Raw genomic sequence first — 14,875 nt, forward strand, 5'->3', positions numbered from 1 at the left:
TTGGCGTGGTGCAGGGTTTGTAGCGGCACTGCATGCGTAATTCACTGTTGTTTAATATCATGGGCGGGAGCTCTTCTCCCACGATCCACACACTCAGTTCTTCAGCTCTGGAAAACACTGCTGGAGAACAAGCAAAACGATGAGGCTTTTCCACACTACAGCTCTTGTCATATGTAAGTTTGTTTATCGTTATTATTATTCTATTCTCGTCTTGAGAATGGTCTCTCCCTGTGGTTTTCATTTCATAAAGATGTTTGACTTGGGAGTTTGACAACTTGTTATTGTTTTTCAGTGTTTTGGTTGCTTGGTTTTATATTGGCATGAGTACAGTTACTCTAGGATTTTTTTTAATTTTTTTTTGTGCTTTGAGTTACTAAACATTTTTAAAAACTTTATATTTTTACATTTTAAGAATAAAACTATGTCTTAGGGGGAAGTTTGTTAACATCAAAGCATTGTGAATTGTTATGCTGTCCAAAATTGGCGTTCAGTATAAATTTCAGTTTGGGGTTACATAGTGTCAGGTTTTGGTTTCCAGAAGTTGGTGTGGATCTCATCTAGTTTCCTGCATGCCACATTCAAATTTATCGGTTCAATAAGCGTTCACATGTGATATTCATTTAAATAATTAGAAACAGACTTGGCTCCTACCAGAAGCCAAAATCATTAACCATGAGAATATTTCACACAGATTCAGGGGTGTAATAGATTACACATTTAAAATTAAAATGTAAAGTGAACAGTCTTGGTTTTTGAAGGAAATCCTGGGCTGGTTGTCACAATGATTATAATACAGTATCTGTATATGCATCAAAATCCAAACACAGAAGCTTACTTTACTTAGCAGTGTTTTTTTTTTTTTTTTTGGCTAGTGTGTAATGTTGTCACAGGACTTGTTTTATTAATTATTCTCTCTCTCTCTCTCTCTCTCTCTCTCTCTCTCTCTCTCTCTCTCTCTCTCTCTCTCTCTTTCTCTCTCTCGCTCTCTCTCGCTCTGTTTCTTTCTATTCATCTACCGACCTATCCATCCATCTTTTCATACATATATATAAATTTTTTCAATTATTATGTTTATCCATCCATCCATTCACCTCTTCACCATCCCTATATTCATATACTTTTGCATCTATCCATCTATTTATGCATCCAACCACCAATTTCTCTATTGACTGCATTAATCTATCACATCCATAAATACGTCTTCATCCTTTCACCCATTTCTCTATCAACCCATCGTATGTATACTTATCTATTCATCCATTCCTACTACGTCCATCTACAAATTATGTTCCATCCACCAATCTCTATGTCCAACCATTCATCAATCTATGAAATCACCCATTCAATTTACTAGTCAATTCATCCATCCATCCATGAACTTTCTCTATTTTTAATCTACCTATCCACCCATCTATTTCCATAATTCATCCTATTCATTTCTCTTTTCATCCATCCATATATGCATCTTCCTGCCATCCATCCATCCATCTAATTATCTATTAAACTTCCTTGATCAAGTTTCATCGTGCAACCTTTCATTTAATTTGAAACACACTCTGATCAAATCAAATGCGTTTCCCACAGCTATTGCTCTGCACACTTTGGCACAACTGCCCGATCACAATGACATGTGTGCGGAGGGCAGCTGTTACCCTGCGACCGGTGATCTGCTGATAGGAAGAGCACATCGACTCACAGCCTCCTCCACCTGTGGACTGAATAGTCCAGAGGAATTCTGCATGGTCAACATATTAGAGGTAGGCCCAACGAAACAAGACAAACCTACTGTCATGGACTATAACAGCCAGACAAGCCCTCGTTTTTATTGTTCAATAAGTCATTTCACTCATCAGAATAAAGACATTGCAGCAGGGGTGCTTAACCTCGTTCCTGGAGATCTAACTTCCTGCAGAGTTCAGCTCCAACCCTGATCAAACACAACTAAACCAACTAAGAAGGGTCTGATGGAGCACTTGGTATTTAAAAGACAGGTGCTTTTGATCAAGGTTGCTACTAAACTATGCAGGAAGGCAGATCTCAGAAACAGGGTTGGGTACCTTTATAATACAGCATTTCATTATTAAATGTTACAATACGAACAATGATAAAAAAAGAAGAGTTTAATGTTAAATGTGACACTTTTGTAGTTAAAAACACCCTATAAATTTGCCATTAGTTCTGCATGACTTTAATTTAATATACTTTTTTTTTTTACAATAAATTTAAATTATTGCATCACTGTAACAAAGTAGTCACTAAGAACAGACTTGCAAATGCAGTTTAATAATCAAGGTCGTACAGGCAAAGGTCAGAAACAGGAGCAAAACATTACAAGGGAAATCCGAAAGAGGACATTATACAGGCGAGAGTTTAGACAAGGTGGCAATGAATCAAAACAATGAAGGCAAGGATCAATACATAGGAAAACAAACTAGGGGTCTGTTCTTCGTGCCTCGCTTAAATGATCTAAGATGATTTGGCAGATCCCGGATCTTTTAATCTTGATAACTGATCTCTGGCTTATTTGGCTCTTTAAACAAGTTCGTGAATCAGTTTAATATGTCTGAATGAACTGATCTGAGATCGCTGCGTGTGTTGTGAAGGACAGATCTATCGGTCCTCGAAATCATGATTGGTAATGCAACGATTGGCTGACGGCACAACAGCGTAATGACATCATCTGATCAATTATCCATGTGAGCAAAATTACATCAAATTCGCAGTAAACGGTTTGTTAAATATGATCCGCAATAACTTTACACTTTGTTGTGGGCTGTATGCTTCTCCCTTTCATGTGTCAAGAGCAATTTATTTAGTTTTACAGTTGGAGCGAATTTTCCAGTTTATAGTATTATAGTAGCCATTTTTTTATCAGTGAAAAGAATAACTGGATGTTTACAAAGCATTTTGATATCGGTAAAGGGGTCACACTTTACAATAAGGTTCATTAGTTAATGTTAATTAATGCATTTACTAACATGAACAAACTATGAACAACACATTTACTACAGTATTTGTTCATGTTAGTTATCAGTAGTTAATGAAAATACAGTTGTTCATGGTTAATTCATGTTAACTCACGGTGCATTATCTAATGTTAACAAGCATGGACTTGGATGTTAATAATGCATTTGTAAATGTTCAATTATGCTTAATAAACGCTGTACAAGTGTTGTTCATGATTAGTTCATGTTAGTGAATGCATTGACTAATGAACCTTATTGTAAAGTGTTACCGGTAAAGGCGTCTGCAACTTTTGTGAAGCATCAAATCATAATAACTGTCAAAACATGTTTATGACTGCATGAATGTATTATGTCTTTTTCAAAAAGTCACATATTGTGCATGTCTATTATCATACACAAATTGTACTAAAGCTATCTAAAAAGTTCATATCAATAACTTTTCTCTTTGCACCTTTGTGCTTTCATTATGGGGGTGCAGATTGCATAAGTTTTATTAATATATAAATGTTTTACTAATATATATATATATATATATATATATATATATATATATATATATATATATATATATATATATATATATATAGTTAAAAAATAGTTACTATTTTCCCAAGTGTAAATAACTACTAAAGTAAAAAATATCAGAATTCGGTATATACTTTCAGTATTTTCTTTGCTTGAACTGACCCGATCTAATCCTGTTTATATGAATTGAACCTGCTCCCGACCAGGTTTGAGCTAGCAGAACTGTTGATATGACAACAACTCTCGGATCAGTTTTGAAGATCGAAACGATCTTGGATAGTGTTAAAACGTCAATAACCAAATCCAGCTAATTGAGTAATCCACCTATACGAAGAACAGACCCCAGGAAACCGAATAAATTATTTGTTATATATAAATGCTTGCCTCTTATTAGAATCTGCCAAACCTCTTGAGCAATCTTGTTGTGCTTCAGCTGCTTTTAGCCTTACTTGGTTTCATGCTACAAAGATAATTTGTTTAGATTTAGCTCATCTATGAGCATGATTTTTGCAGGAGTCCCATAAAATGTAATGAACTCATGATTCTACTTTTGAGGCATCATCAAACTATACTTTTGGTTGTTGTGAATACGTGTCCTCTAGTGGTGAAAAAAATTACATACTGTGCTTTTAAAGGTAAAGAAGTATGAATATATGAAATATTTAACAATACACAAATTCTAAACATAGGTTTATGTCTTTATAATTATTATTATCTCTTATAAATGGTGAACACAACCTAAAAGCATCGCTATGATTTGATCGTAATCTTTCAATGTCATTGCGTGAGTAACACAGCATTCATCTTTTTTCTTCCCACACTTATATTCTGTCTGATGAACAATCAGATATCTGTGTGGAGAGTATGTAGTGGGAGGACGGAGGCCCCTGTCAGATGTTCCAGACCCCCTTAGGCCACTGTTTCAGCCTTTACGCTGTCTGTGTGGCCTACTACTATCTATTCTCAGTTGTATATTGTGAGTGATGAACTGAGCAATGGTGAAATGCCAGTGCATAACCCTGTGTTCAACCCTGTGTAGATTTGATACAGAAACCGGTCCAACACATCTACCACTCACAATTACGAAATACGATATTCTATCAAACCTTAAAATAATTGTTTACACAAATAAATTTGCTTATGTTAATAATTTTATTGTACTACAAACTCATGTCTGATTTTTTTTCAGTGCAATACAGGAGGCATTTTGTAGAATATCCTTCTACCTAAAAAAATGTTTAACACTATTATAAACTAAGAATCAACAAAGTTGTAGTATGAATCTGACACTAATTGTAATCTAATTGCAAAAATAAAGCATATTTTCAAATCAACTTTGCACTCATTATTCACATCACAGCCTTACCTAAGAATCCTTATGCTTAAAATCTTTTACAATTTTTTTATGTGACAGTAAATAGCTAAAATACAGAGATGGCAAATTTACACACATTCTCTACTCAAGTAGAAGTACAGATACTCATGTTTAAAATGACTCTGGTAAAAGGTGAAGTACTGATTACACTTTTGTACTCAAGTAAAAGTGAAGTACAGCCTCAAAAATGTACTTACTGTAAGTAAAAAGTATCCAGTACAACTAAATGTTGTAGTAGTATCTATCCGGTTTCCCCCCAGTCCAAAGACATGCAAAATAGGTGAATAATAGGTAACTAAATTGGCTGTAGTGTAGAAGTGCATATGTGAATGTGAGTGTGTATGGGTGTTTCCCAATACCGGGTTGTGACTGGAAAGGCATCCGCTGTGTAAAACATATGCTGGAATAATTGGCTGTTCATTCCACTGTGACGACTACCGATAAATCAGTGACTAAGCTGAAGGATAGTGAGGATAGGTAGGTAAATAGACCTCACATCCTGTTTATACAGTAGTATAAAATACTTTCATTTCAAATTTTGTAAAATGTTTGTTGGCAAATTTATGAAAGTAGATAGATCACGCCGATAGAACGAAAGTAACGACCGTGGTTTAAAAATGTAAGGAGTACAAAGTACAGATGTTTGTGTAAAAATGTAAAATTTAAAAGTTGACCGGAAAATAAATCGTGGAGTAAAGTCTTGATACCAGAACCTTTGCTACACGGTGAACACATTAAGATGTGCGGAGTGCCTGTACTTCTTTTGAACATGAAGGCACTTTTGTGATGCCCTCAGCTATTGGAGTCGTCTTTAAAAAATAGTCCACAGGTTTGTCCTTGCAACTGGGATGTTTGCTTTCTAAATGTTAATTTAGAAGGTTTCATGCTCTCTTGTGAGAGGTTTTAAGCCTTTTTTTGTCGTCAATATATGTAAATCTGCACTTTACATACTACGGGTCGTATACTTGCGGTTTAACATATTTGTTGCTACAATGAAATGAAATTTCACATGTCAAACGATACGGTTGTCGTGCGTGCATTTCAAAATCAAAGTCCGATATAAGCAAAATAAGTTAAACTTTTGTTGTTTTTTGACCACACACTCCGCGACCCGCTGAAAATGTTGCGACCCACCAGTTGAGAAACACTGTTGTGTATAATTAGCCATTGGGTATCTGCCTTTATCATACATTGAAACATCTGTGCATAACTAGTTATTATGTCCATATTCTGAGATGAGGCAGTCATGCAGATTATGAGAGTATTTAATCAAGTATGTACTGATTTAGAGAAAATTGTCATTTGCACAGATGTTTGGTGTGTTTTGGAGATCCGTATCTGTAATCACAACCAAGAACTCTTGCCAGTTAAATTTAGTCGTTCAGTTTTGCTCTGTATACGTGTGTTTATATTAGAGTCATGTGTATGAGTGGCTGAGAAAAACAGGTGCACATCCAGAGCATCTGGATTCCTTCTGTCTGCAATGTTTTTCATTCCTCTAAACCCCCAAAAGACTCTGTGTGTCTCACACGCTCTGCTAACATCTGCATCTCCATCTTTGTCCATCGTCAGGATACCGTGTGCTTTGAATGTGATTCCCGACGGCTGTACAATGAATTCACCCATCCCGACAGCCACACCATTGAGAACGTGGTGACAACCTTCGCTCCCAACCGCCTTAAAACCTGGTGGCAGTCTGAAAATGGTAAGAGTTAACATGACTGTAAATTCTATTACTAATAAGATTGTATAAATATCTTAGTTCTTTCACCTACACTCAGATATACAATAAGGTCACAGGGGTGGTACATTTTCAAAAGGTACTATTTTGTTTCTAACAGGTCCTTAAAAGTACACATTCATACCTAAAAAGATAGGTATAGGTAGGAACATAGTGTTGCCAGATATAGCTGACTTTTGCCACTCCAAAACCTGCTAAAATGCACAAAAAAATGCACAAAATATTAAGATTAATAATTTATTTAGTTTTAATTTATTTAAATATAAATGTATCTAGTTACTTCTACTGTCATCATTTTTAACCATACAGCAACCAACACCAGCAATCACAGAACCACAACATAACCGGTTCACATCGAAACACTGCCCCCTTCTCACCCACACACACTGTGTAGTTTACACTACCCATTAGAGTATGTTTTCCTACGACATGGGGTATATATTTGACGTTTTAAATTCTTGAACATAATTAGATGCTGCTTGTCCATCAGACAACGCTTTTTCTTGCTGTCAATTGTGGAAACAATGATCACTAAAAGTGTCATGATAAACTGCTGTGAGTTTAACTGCAGGCGCTGCGTGATGCATGTGCACAAGAAGGGAGGTCAGATTTTAATACAGCTTTCCTTTATCCTCTCTTGTGGGTGGGCCCACGCAGTTTACGTTATGCAAAACTATGGTCACTACTAACTGAACGGAGTAGGAGCACACAGTTATGTTTTGTTGAATAAGTTGCATATAAAAGTTCAGTTTCAAAACCGCCCAAATTTTGTCAACCTGCCAATGCCATTTTTTTACCCGCACAATCAATTTAAAAATCTGGCAACACTGACCTCATAATACATTAAAGGTATCAAAGTGTACCCTAAATGTGCTGATGTTCAACTTTACGTTTTACTTTTTGAAAAGCTACTACCCCAGTGACAGATTTTGTACGTTTACTTCGGTGTGTAGCGATTTCTCAGTTGTCTCATGTCTGCAGAGATTCAAAAAAGATCATGATAGAATTTTAAACTAAGGGACTTAAGGAGACATCAAAGATGTGAAAAAGCCTCTCAAAGTAATATAAATCAAGTCTTTGTTTAAAATTTTTTTTCTGTGTTTCAATTTTAACACAAGTAAAAAGGAATTTGGGAAAATATTAAAACTTCAAAAATTCTAATAAACCGATGTTTAATTGCATATTCTTTTTTATTTCAAGTATGCATACTTTTCTATTACTTGTACTTATTTTATCCATCAAAACAGAGTCCACATAAACAAAACAAAACAAAACTTTCCAAAAATAATAAACAGGAAAACTTTAGGAAAATAATAATAATTTGTGGGGGAAAAAATAAGTATAAAGGCCCTGATAAAATGGAAAGTTTATCCCTGAAAATCACATAGCTCAAAGACCCTAATGTCCTTTCAAATCTGTTCTTCCATAAAAGAAGTGTCTATATAAAATTACTCATTTGAAATGGATCAAATGAGACACAGATGTTTGATGTTCATGTTTTACGACAACTTTGATCACCTTCAAATGTTGACTATGTACACAACAGAAGTCAAAGGTCAACAAAGCTAACTGTTAACCAACATTCATCCAGTATTTAACCAAAATGTTACCAACATTTATTCCAGTGAAAATGGGATAGGATTAATTTTTGGATTAACTATTTAAAAAGCACAAGAGACTCTTGATCTATTAAAAATCAAGCATGCTGTCATATATTTATTAAAACTCCCTCAAATATTCTAAAAGCTAATATAATCCACTTTCATGACTCACAATACAATACACATCTCTATCATTGGTCCCAAAAGAATATACACTGGAAGAACATACTGAGTCTTGGGACAGAAACTTGGATAGTCAAAAAGAAAGAGTGAGCAAAGGGGAAAAAAAGAGTTTAGCTAAGAAGAGCTGACAGGAAGTAGTGGGAATGAGAAAGTGAGATGTGGGATGAATGCAGCCGCTGGCCATGGGAAACAGCTGGCCTGTTCTTTCCCCAGTGACTGGCTTCTTCCACAACAGTCACGCTACCGGACTCAGTCAACGGGTGGGGCGCACCATCACTAATTTAGAGAATTTATGACTTTGGATGCTTTTTTTGGCATAGTGCTGACTTTTGATGGACCCTTTTTCTCAAAATTTTTGAGAGAAGTTAAATGTGAACATTTTCTATCAATTTTAATTGTGATTTAAAAAAATAAAATCATTAGTAAATGAAGGGGTTTTTTTGGTCAAAATTGGGGATATAGCAGGGAAAATAAGTATTTAACATGTCATGCTCCTGGCAATACTATCTCTAAAGCAGCTGTTGACATGGAATTTAACCAAATTTTAGTTAAAAAAAAAAATAAAAATCTGAAACGCATTATGTATGATAACAATGAAATGACATAAGGAAAAAGTACAGAACTTCTGAAACACTTTTAATACTTTGGTGATGGCAGCTTAAAGACAACTCTCATATGGAGAATGAAGTCGCATGAATTGCTCAGGTGGGAGTTTTTCCACAGACTTCAAAAAAGTGTAAAATGGTTCTGTAGGTCCCGTCTATCAAATCTGATCTTTGATTTGTATTTTCTATTGGATTTAAGTTAGGTGATTGGCTGGGCCATTCTACAGCTTGATTTTCTTTCTCTGAAAGTATAAGCGTTTCCTTGGCTGTGTTTTAGATCATTGTCTTACTGAAATGTCCACTCTAGTTTCATCCTCATCATCCTGCTAATGTAGATGTTGGACTGAAGCAGCTAATATTTATTTTCAATAACGAAGGGGTTTGTTGAATAACTACTGAGAGGCTACTGAGAGATTAGAGCTGCTGACTGGGCTTTCACTGCCTTTCCACACATGCCTTTCTTCTTGTATTTAATACATTTTCCCTGCTTCATTTCATTTTATTATGCATAACTTAATTTGTTAACTAAGTGATTTTGTTTTCTTTGCATATATGTATTTCTTTGGTTGTTACCAACATCAGGGAAAAGTCAATGACACCTTTAGAAATGTGTGTTCTGAGAAAAATAGTGACTTGTTCAATACTTATTTTACTCACTGTACAGCCTATTTACGGACCAATTATAACATTAGTCAAGGTTTTTTGCCAACATTGTTATGGTTTTTTGATGAACGTTTGAGTATATGACTTAATAAAACCACTGTTGCTGCTGTACCTTTAATAATGTAAAACAAAACTGAAAACAACTGTTTTAGTGCTTTTGTATCGCCACAAAAATGTTGCATTCCTTCAATTTGGGTTGGTTATTGATAATTTAAAAATGGTACATATGCCTGAACTAATACAGACCCACAAAAAAGACTATTGAAAATAATGCAATTTTAATGTAATTACTATGTCACGAAAATGGTGGATACAATACAATTACAATAAAATTACTAAAGCAAAATGAAATACTAAAATGAGGACAGTAACCTCAATTTTGATTCAATCAAAGTACATTCTGATTATAAAGAGATTTTTGCCATACCCAACACTAACCACCAGAAACATTTGCTACAGATATGAAGGGTTATGCTATTTACAAGACAATGCAAAACTTTTCAGAACAAATGCGAAGGCAACATCATTTTCATCTGTATTTTTAACTTAAAATCAGTTATAATGCTTGCTTCTAGATTTACTGTCAGGTCTACAACAGTTTAAACAGCCCAGTCCTTCTCATTGCTTAACCTAAATTCAATTGTGGTTCACAAAAGAACCCAACTATGCTGTCATCAGCCACTATGTTGACATTGTTAAAGTTCAGCACTCCTAATGTTTTCCACTTCCTCAGACCTCCTCTGGTGTTTTGGAATAATAGTATCTGTATCCTTTATTACCTCACCATGACCTAAAAACACAAAAGGAGTCACTGGAAGTATAAATATGAGATTTTGTGTTAATATAGGATTGGGATTTGGTAGGGTCTGAGCAGGATTCAATGCAGTATGTCTGGCATGTGAATGGGGCTTGGTTACCTACTATAATGGCATTGACATTGGACACAGAGATCATCCAGGTGCTGGGGTTTTATTAAACGCTATGAGTTTGAACCTATTGTTCAATTTCATGTTTTCCGCCTTCTGTGTACAAGGAAAAATTCCACACCTGGGGATCGGCTTTTTAGACTCTTGAGGAAGTCCTGACTTATAGTGTGTTTATATAACATAGTGAATACTTTTGTTTCAAGAGATCAAGGGAATTCTTTGTGCTTTTTGTTTTTTTCCCCACATGGAACAACCCACAGACTTTGATATATATATCTATAACAGATTATTTAAAACAAGTAAATATTACTATTATTTGTCAAATGTATGACATTGTTTAAAATATGTGTTTTTAATTTAAATTACCTATACATACAATGAATAAAACAACTGTATAACATTTGCATAAAATAATTTATTGTGTTTTTAGAAAGTTTAACTTCTTTATTTCTTTAATAATTTGTTCATTCCTCTCCATCAGGAGTTGAAAATGTGACCATTCAGCTGGATTTGGAGGCTGAATTCCACTTCACACACCTCATCATGACCTTTAGGGTGAGACAGACATTCACACACACAAACATGAAGACCTGGAACACAGTCTTTAGGAATGTAGAGCATATGTGTAGATAAGTTTAAAGAGCTGGCTGTATTTTCTGAAAGTGTTGCATGCCTATGTAGAACCACTGGAATAAAGGGCCTCTCTAGCATCTACTCGGACACTAAAAAAAGATTGACGATTTTTCTGTACTGGATTCAACTGTAAGAAACTGAAGGAGGTGGTCGGAGGAGCACAGGGAAATGATCAAAATTCCACTTACAATTCTACAGGGTGTGAAAACATTTGTTAAAGATCCAAATAACTGATAAAAAGCACTTTTTGTATACAACACTTATTGAATAGATTAGCATGTAATCTTTATATCTACTGTGTAATATAAGGGATGTTTTTAAAATTTTGCTTGTGATATTGTTGTTTTACCGTTTTCAGACAACCTCTTACACCAAACACAAAACCATTGATAAACCTGATCATTTGCACTGACTAAGAATGTATTTTTTTCTTGCTCCAATTTTGGATTCATTACATAGATAACATAACATAGAAGTTTGGGGTTACAACACAAACACTATAACTGTAATCTATAGTACTTACAAGACCTTACAAGATTTGTTTGAACCAAATACAGCATAACAATGCAGTTGGGTGACAGGCATATTAGTGCTACTTAGCATCAAGCTACACATCACACTTTATGATATTAGCACTATTTGCTGTGGGTTGCTTACAACCCACTTCAATCCATCATTCAGTGCTTGTAATATCTTGCGATGGCATTCTAAAGTGAATTCTGAGTATTTACCAAGCAGACATGCACATCTGCAGTGCTTTACCAATAATGGACTGAATGCTTCCTGCTTGACATTTCCATAACCACATGATTTATTATAAAAAATTATGCCTGATAAAGTCGCAGTAAATAAGTAAAACACTATCTCTTTGAGGTCTCCCAATTTTACAAAAATAAAAGACAGGAAGAACAGGAATTATGATCACTTAATATAACTGACAGATCTAGACCAAATAAGCACTATGAATACATGCACAACTGAAAGAAACAACTCAAATCATTTTATGCAAGCTCTTCAGATTGGACTTTTTAATGGAAAATGCATAGAAATTATATTTAGTATAATAAAGTATTAGGTAAACATGAGAATATATCTGTTATTAGTGGTATACCAATGATAGACTACTCTCATTTTGAAACCAGTGTAAAAACAGAAGAAAAGTACTCTATCTAAATCTAATTGGATGGTCTAAAACGCACAGGAACCTTGTCTTTTTTATTGTGTCACACATCAACATTGCCTTCATTTGACAGTGAGATAAACTATATTCCTTAATATTAACATTTTAAACTTTGAGATTCTTGTATCTGCTTTAAGGTTTAATTCACATGTTAACTCGCTACCATATTTATAGAATTCTTGGACCTACATTCAAATTGAGAACACAAAAAAAAATATTTTAGACGAAATCCAAGCATCCCACATAGACAGCAACATTCCAGAGATGTTCAAAGTCCAGAAAAGGAGCCGAAAACATTCCATGTGACTTTAGTGGTAATCGTTTAAAGCTCCAAGAACACTTTTGTGCTCTCAGGAATCACTTTGTTAGACTTTGTCTTCTCTTTTGTGGCAGATCATGGTGCATGTTTACTACAGGCAGTACACCGTTATGGGCAGTAATATGCAAGCTTTGTATTGTCTTGTGTATGTATCTGCATCATGACCTGATGTGGAAGTAGGCAAGCAACGTCATTTTCACCAATGTTTATTTGGCAATCGTTCAATTCAATAAAATTTTTTTTGGTTTCTTTTCTGGACCAATGATGTCTATGGGAGAATGAGACAGACTTCATCCAAAATATCTTCATTTGTGTTCTGAAGATGAACAAAGGTCTGAGGGGATTGCAACAACATGACAGCGAGTATAAAATAACAGAATTAGATAGTTTTATGTAAACTAATCCTTTAAGCAAACTTTTGTATTCTTCAGTAAATTTCACCTTTTTACTTTTTTGCCAGACATTTCGTCCTGCAGCCATGCTGATTGAGCGATCAGCAGATTATGGGAGGACCTGGCAGGTGTACCGCTACTACGCTTTCAACTGCGATGAATCCTATCCACATGTCCCAAAAGGACCGATCAAAAAAGTAGATGATGTCATTTGTGATAGCCGCTATTCCGGCATGGAACCATCAACAGAAGGAGAAGTGTGTAGTACACAAGAAACACAGACGCACGCACATACTGTACACACAATGTATACACATATGTGATTAAATACACAATGCAAACAGTACATATTAACCCCATGAGTCCTGTTCTTGTCTATATGTGCACAGGTCATTTTTAGGGTACTTGATCCTGCATTTAAGATTCCTGACCCTTATAGTCCTCATATTCAGAGTAAGTAATTAACACAAGGTTGTTTACTAGAAGGTTTTTGATTCTATTTTTAAATTCTAGTATATGTATATACAATTTATGAGAACATGGCTATGGCATGGGCGAGGCAGGGGCGCAGTAGGTAGTGCTGTCGCCTCACAGCAAGAAGGTCGCTGGTTCAAACCTCGGCTCAGTTGGCGTTTCTGTGTGGAGTTTGCATGTTCTCCCTGCCTTTGCGTGGGTTTCCTCTGGATCAGGGGTGTCAAACTCAATTCCTGAAGGGCCGAAGCCCTGCACAGTTTAGTTCCAACCCTGCTCCAACACACTTATCTGTAGGTTTCAAACAAGCCTGAAGGACTCAATTAGTTTGATCAGGTGTGTTTAATTAGGGTTAGAACTAAACTGTGCAGATCTGCGGCCCTTTTGGAACTGAGTTTGACACCTGTGCTCTGGGTGCTCCGGTTTCCCCCACAGTCCAAAGACATGCATAACAGGTTAATTGGGTAGGCTAAATTGTCCATAGTGTATGAGTGTGTGTGGATGGTACCCAGAAATGGGTTGCGGCTGGAAGGGCATCCGCTGTGTAAAAACTTGCTGGATAAGTTGGCGGTTCATTCCGCTGTGGCGACCCCGGATTAATAAAGGGACTTTATTTAAGAAAATGAATGAATGAATGAATGACTATAGCATGGCTATAGCAAGTAGCATGCTAGCAGTACAGTGTTTTACAAAATAACCAAGACACTTCCAACAAAAACAATGACCCTTCCTCCTCCACCTTCTTCGGTTTAATCCGTCCAATTTACTGATGACCATAATGTTGAGCCATTAGGCTGCCATTTAAATTGGGTTTAACACATTATTACCACCACATGCCATATTTACACCAATAATAGGACACACTGATCAAAGAACATTGATAAAAATTAGAGAGCAGTAATATTTTTTTAAAAGTGAAATTGTTCTCTAATTTTGATTAATGTTCTGTCAAATATCTCACTTAACTTTTATGATAACTTTTAATAGGACTAAGCAGTGACCTCAAAATGTATTAAATTGTAGTTTGTTCTCTAATGTTGATCTTTTCTCTTTAATCCGCTTGTTAAGTGTGACGTCACGCGGAGTGGCTTCCGGGTCCAAGCGCTCTATTCAACTGAATGGGGAGATTCAAGAAATGGTAATAATAAACGTTTACAAAGCGATTTAATACTTTCGAAAGTCATGATCGCAATATATATGTCCATGCCTAATATCTGAGGGCCAGAAAGTGATTCATTGTTTTATAAATTGTTAAAATTTTGGTATTTGTTATGCAGCAAGCCCAGAGATTGTTG

At 35.5% G+C, this 14,875-nt stretch overlaps 1 protein-coding gene across 2 annotated transcripts in view; it reads left to right on the forward strand.

Moving 5' to 3' along the window:
• Positions 1-122: 122 nt before the first annotated feature.
• Positions 123-14,875, forward strand: part of lamb1b (laminin, beta 1b) — a 46,785-nt gene continuing 32,032 nt past the window's right edge. Inside the window, exons 1-6 of one of the 2 annotated variants that reach the window (NM_001277130.1) lie at positions 123-173; positions 1,585-1,757; positions 6,439-6,571; positions 11,067-11,140; positions 13,178-13,366; positions 13,499-13,562. In NM_001277130.1, coding sequence (NP_001264059.1) covers positions 140-173; positions 1,585-1,757; positions 6,439-6,571; positions 11,067-11,140; positions 13,178-13,366; positions 13,499-13,562 — 667 coding nt within the window. In that variant the 5' untranslated portion in view covers positions 123-139. Of the gene's footprint in view, positions 174-1,584; positions 1,758-6,438; positions 6,572-11,066; positions 11,141-13,177; positions 13,367-13,498; positions 13,563-14,648; positions 14,719-14,875 lie in introns of those variants that run through there. The other variant, XM_073946122.1, reaches the window with a different exon arrangement.

This window comes from Danio rerio, chromosome 4 (genome assembly GCF_049306965.1).
Source record: "Danio rerio strain Tuebingen ecotype United States chromosome 4, GRCz12tu, whole genome shotgun sequence".
Lineage (NCBI taxonomy): Eukaryota > Metazoa > Chordata > Actinopteri > Cypriniformes > Danionidae > Danio > Danio rerio.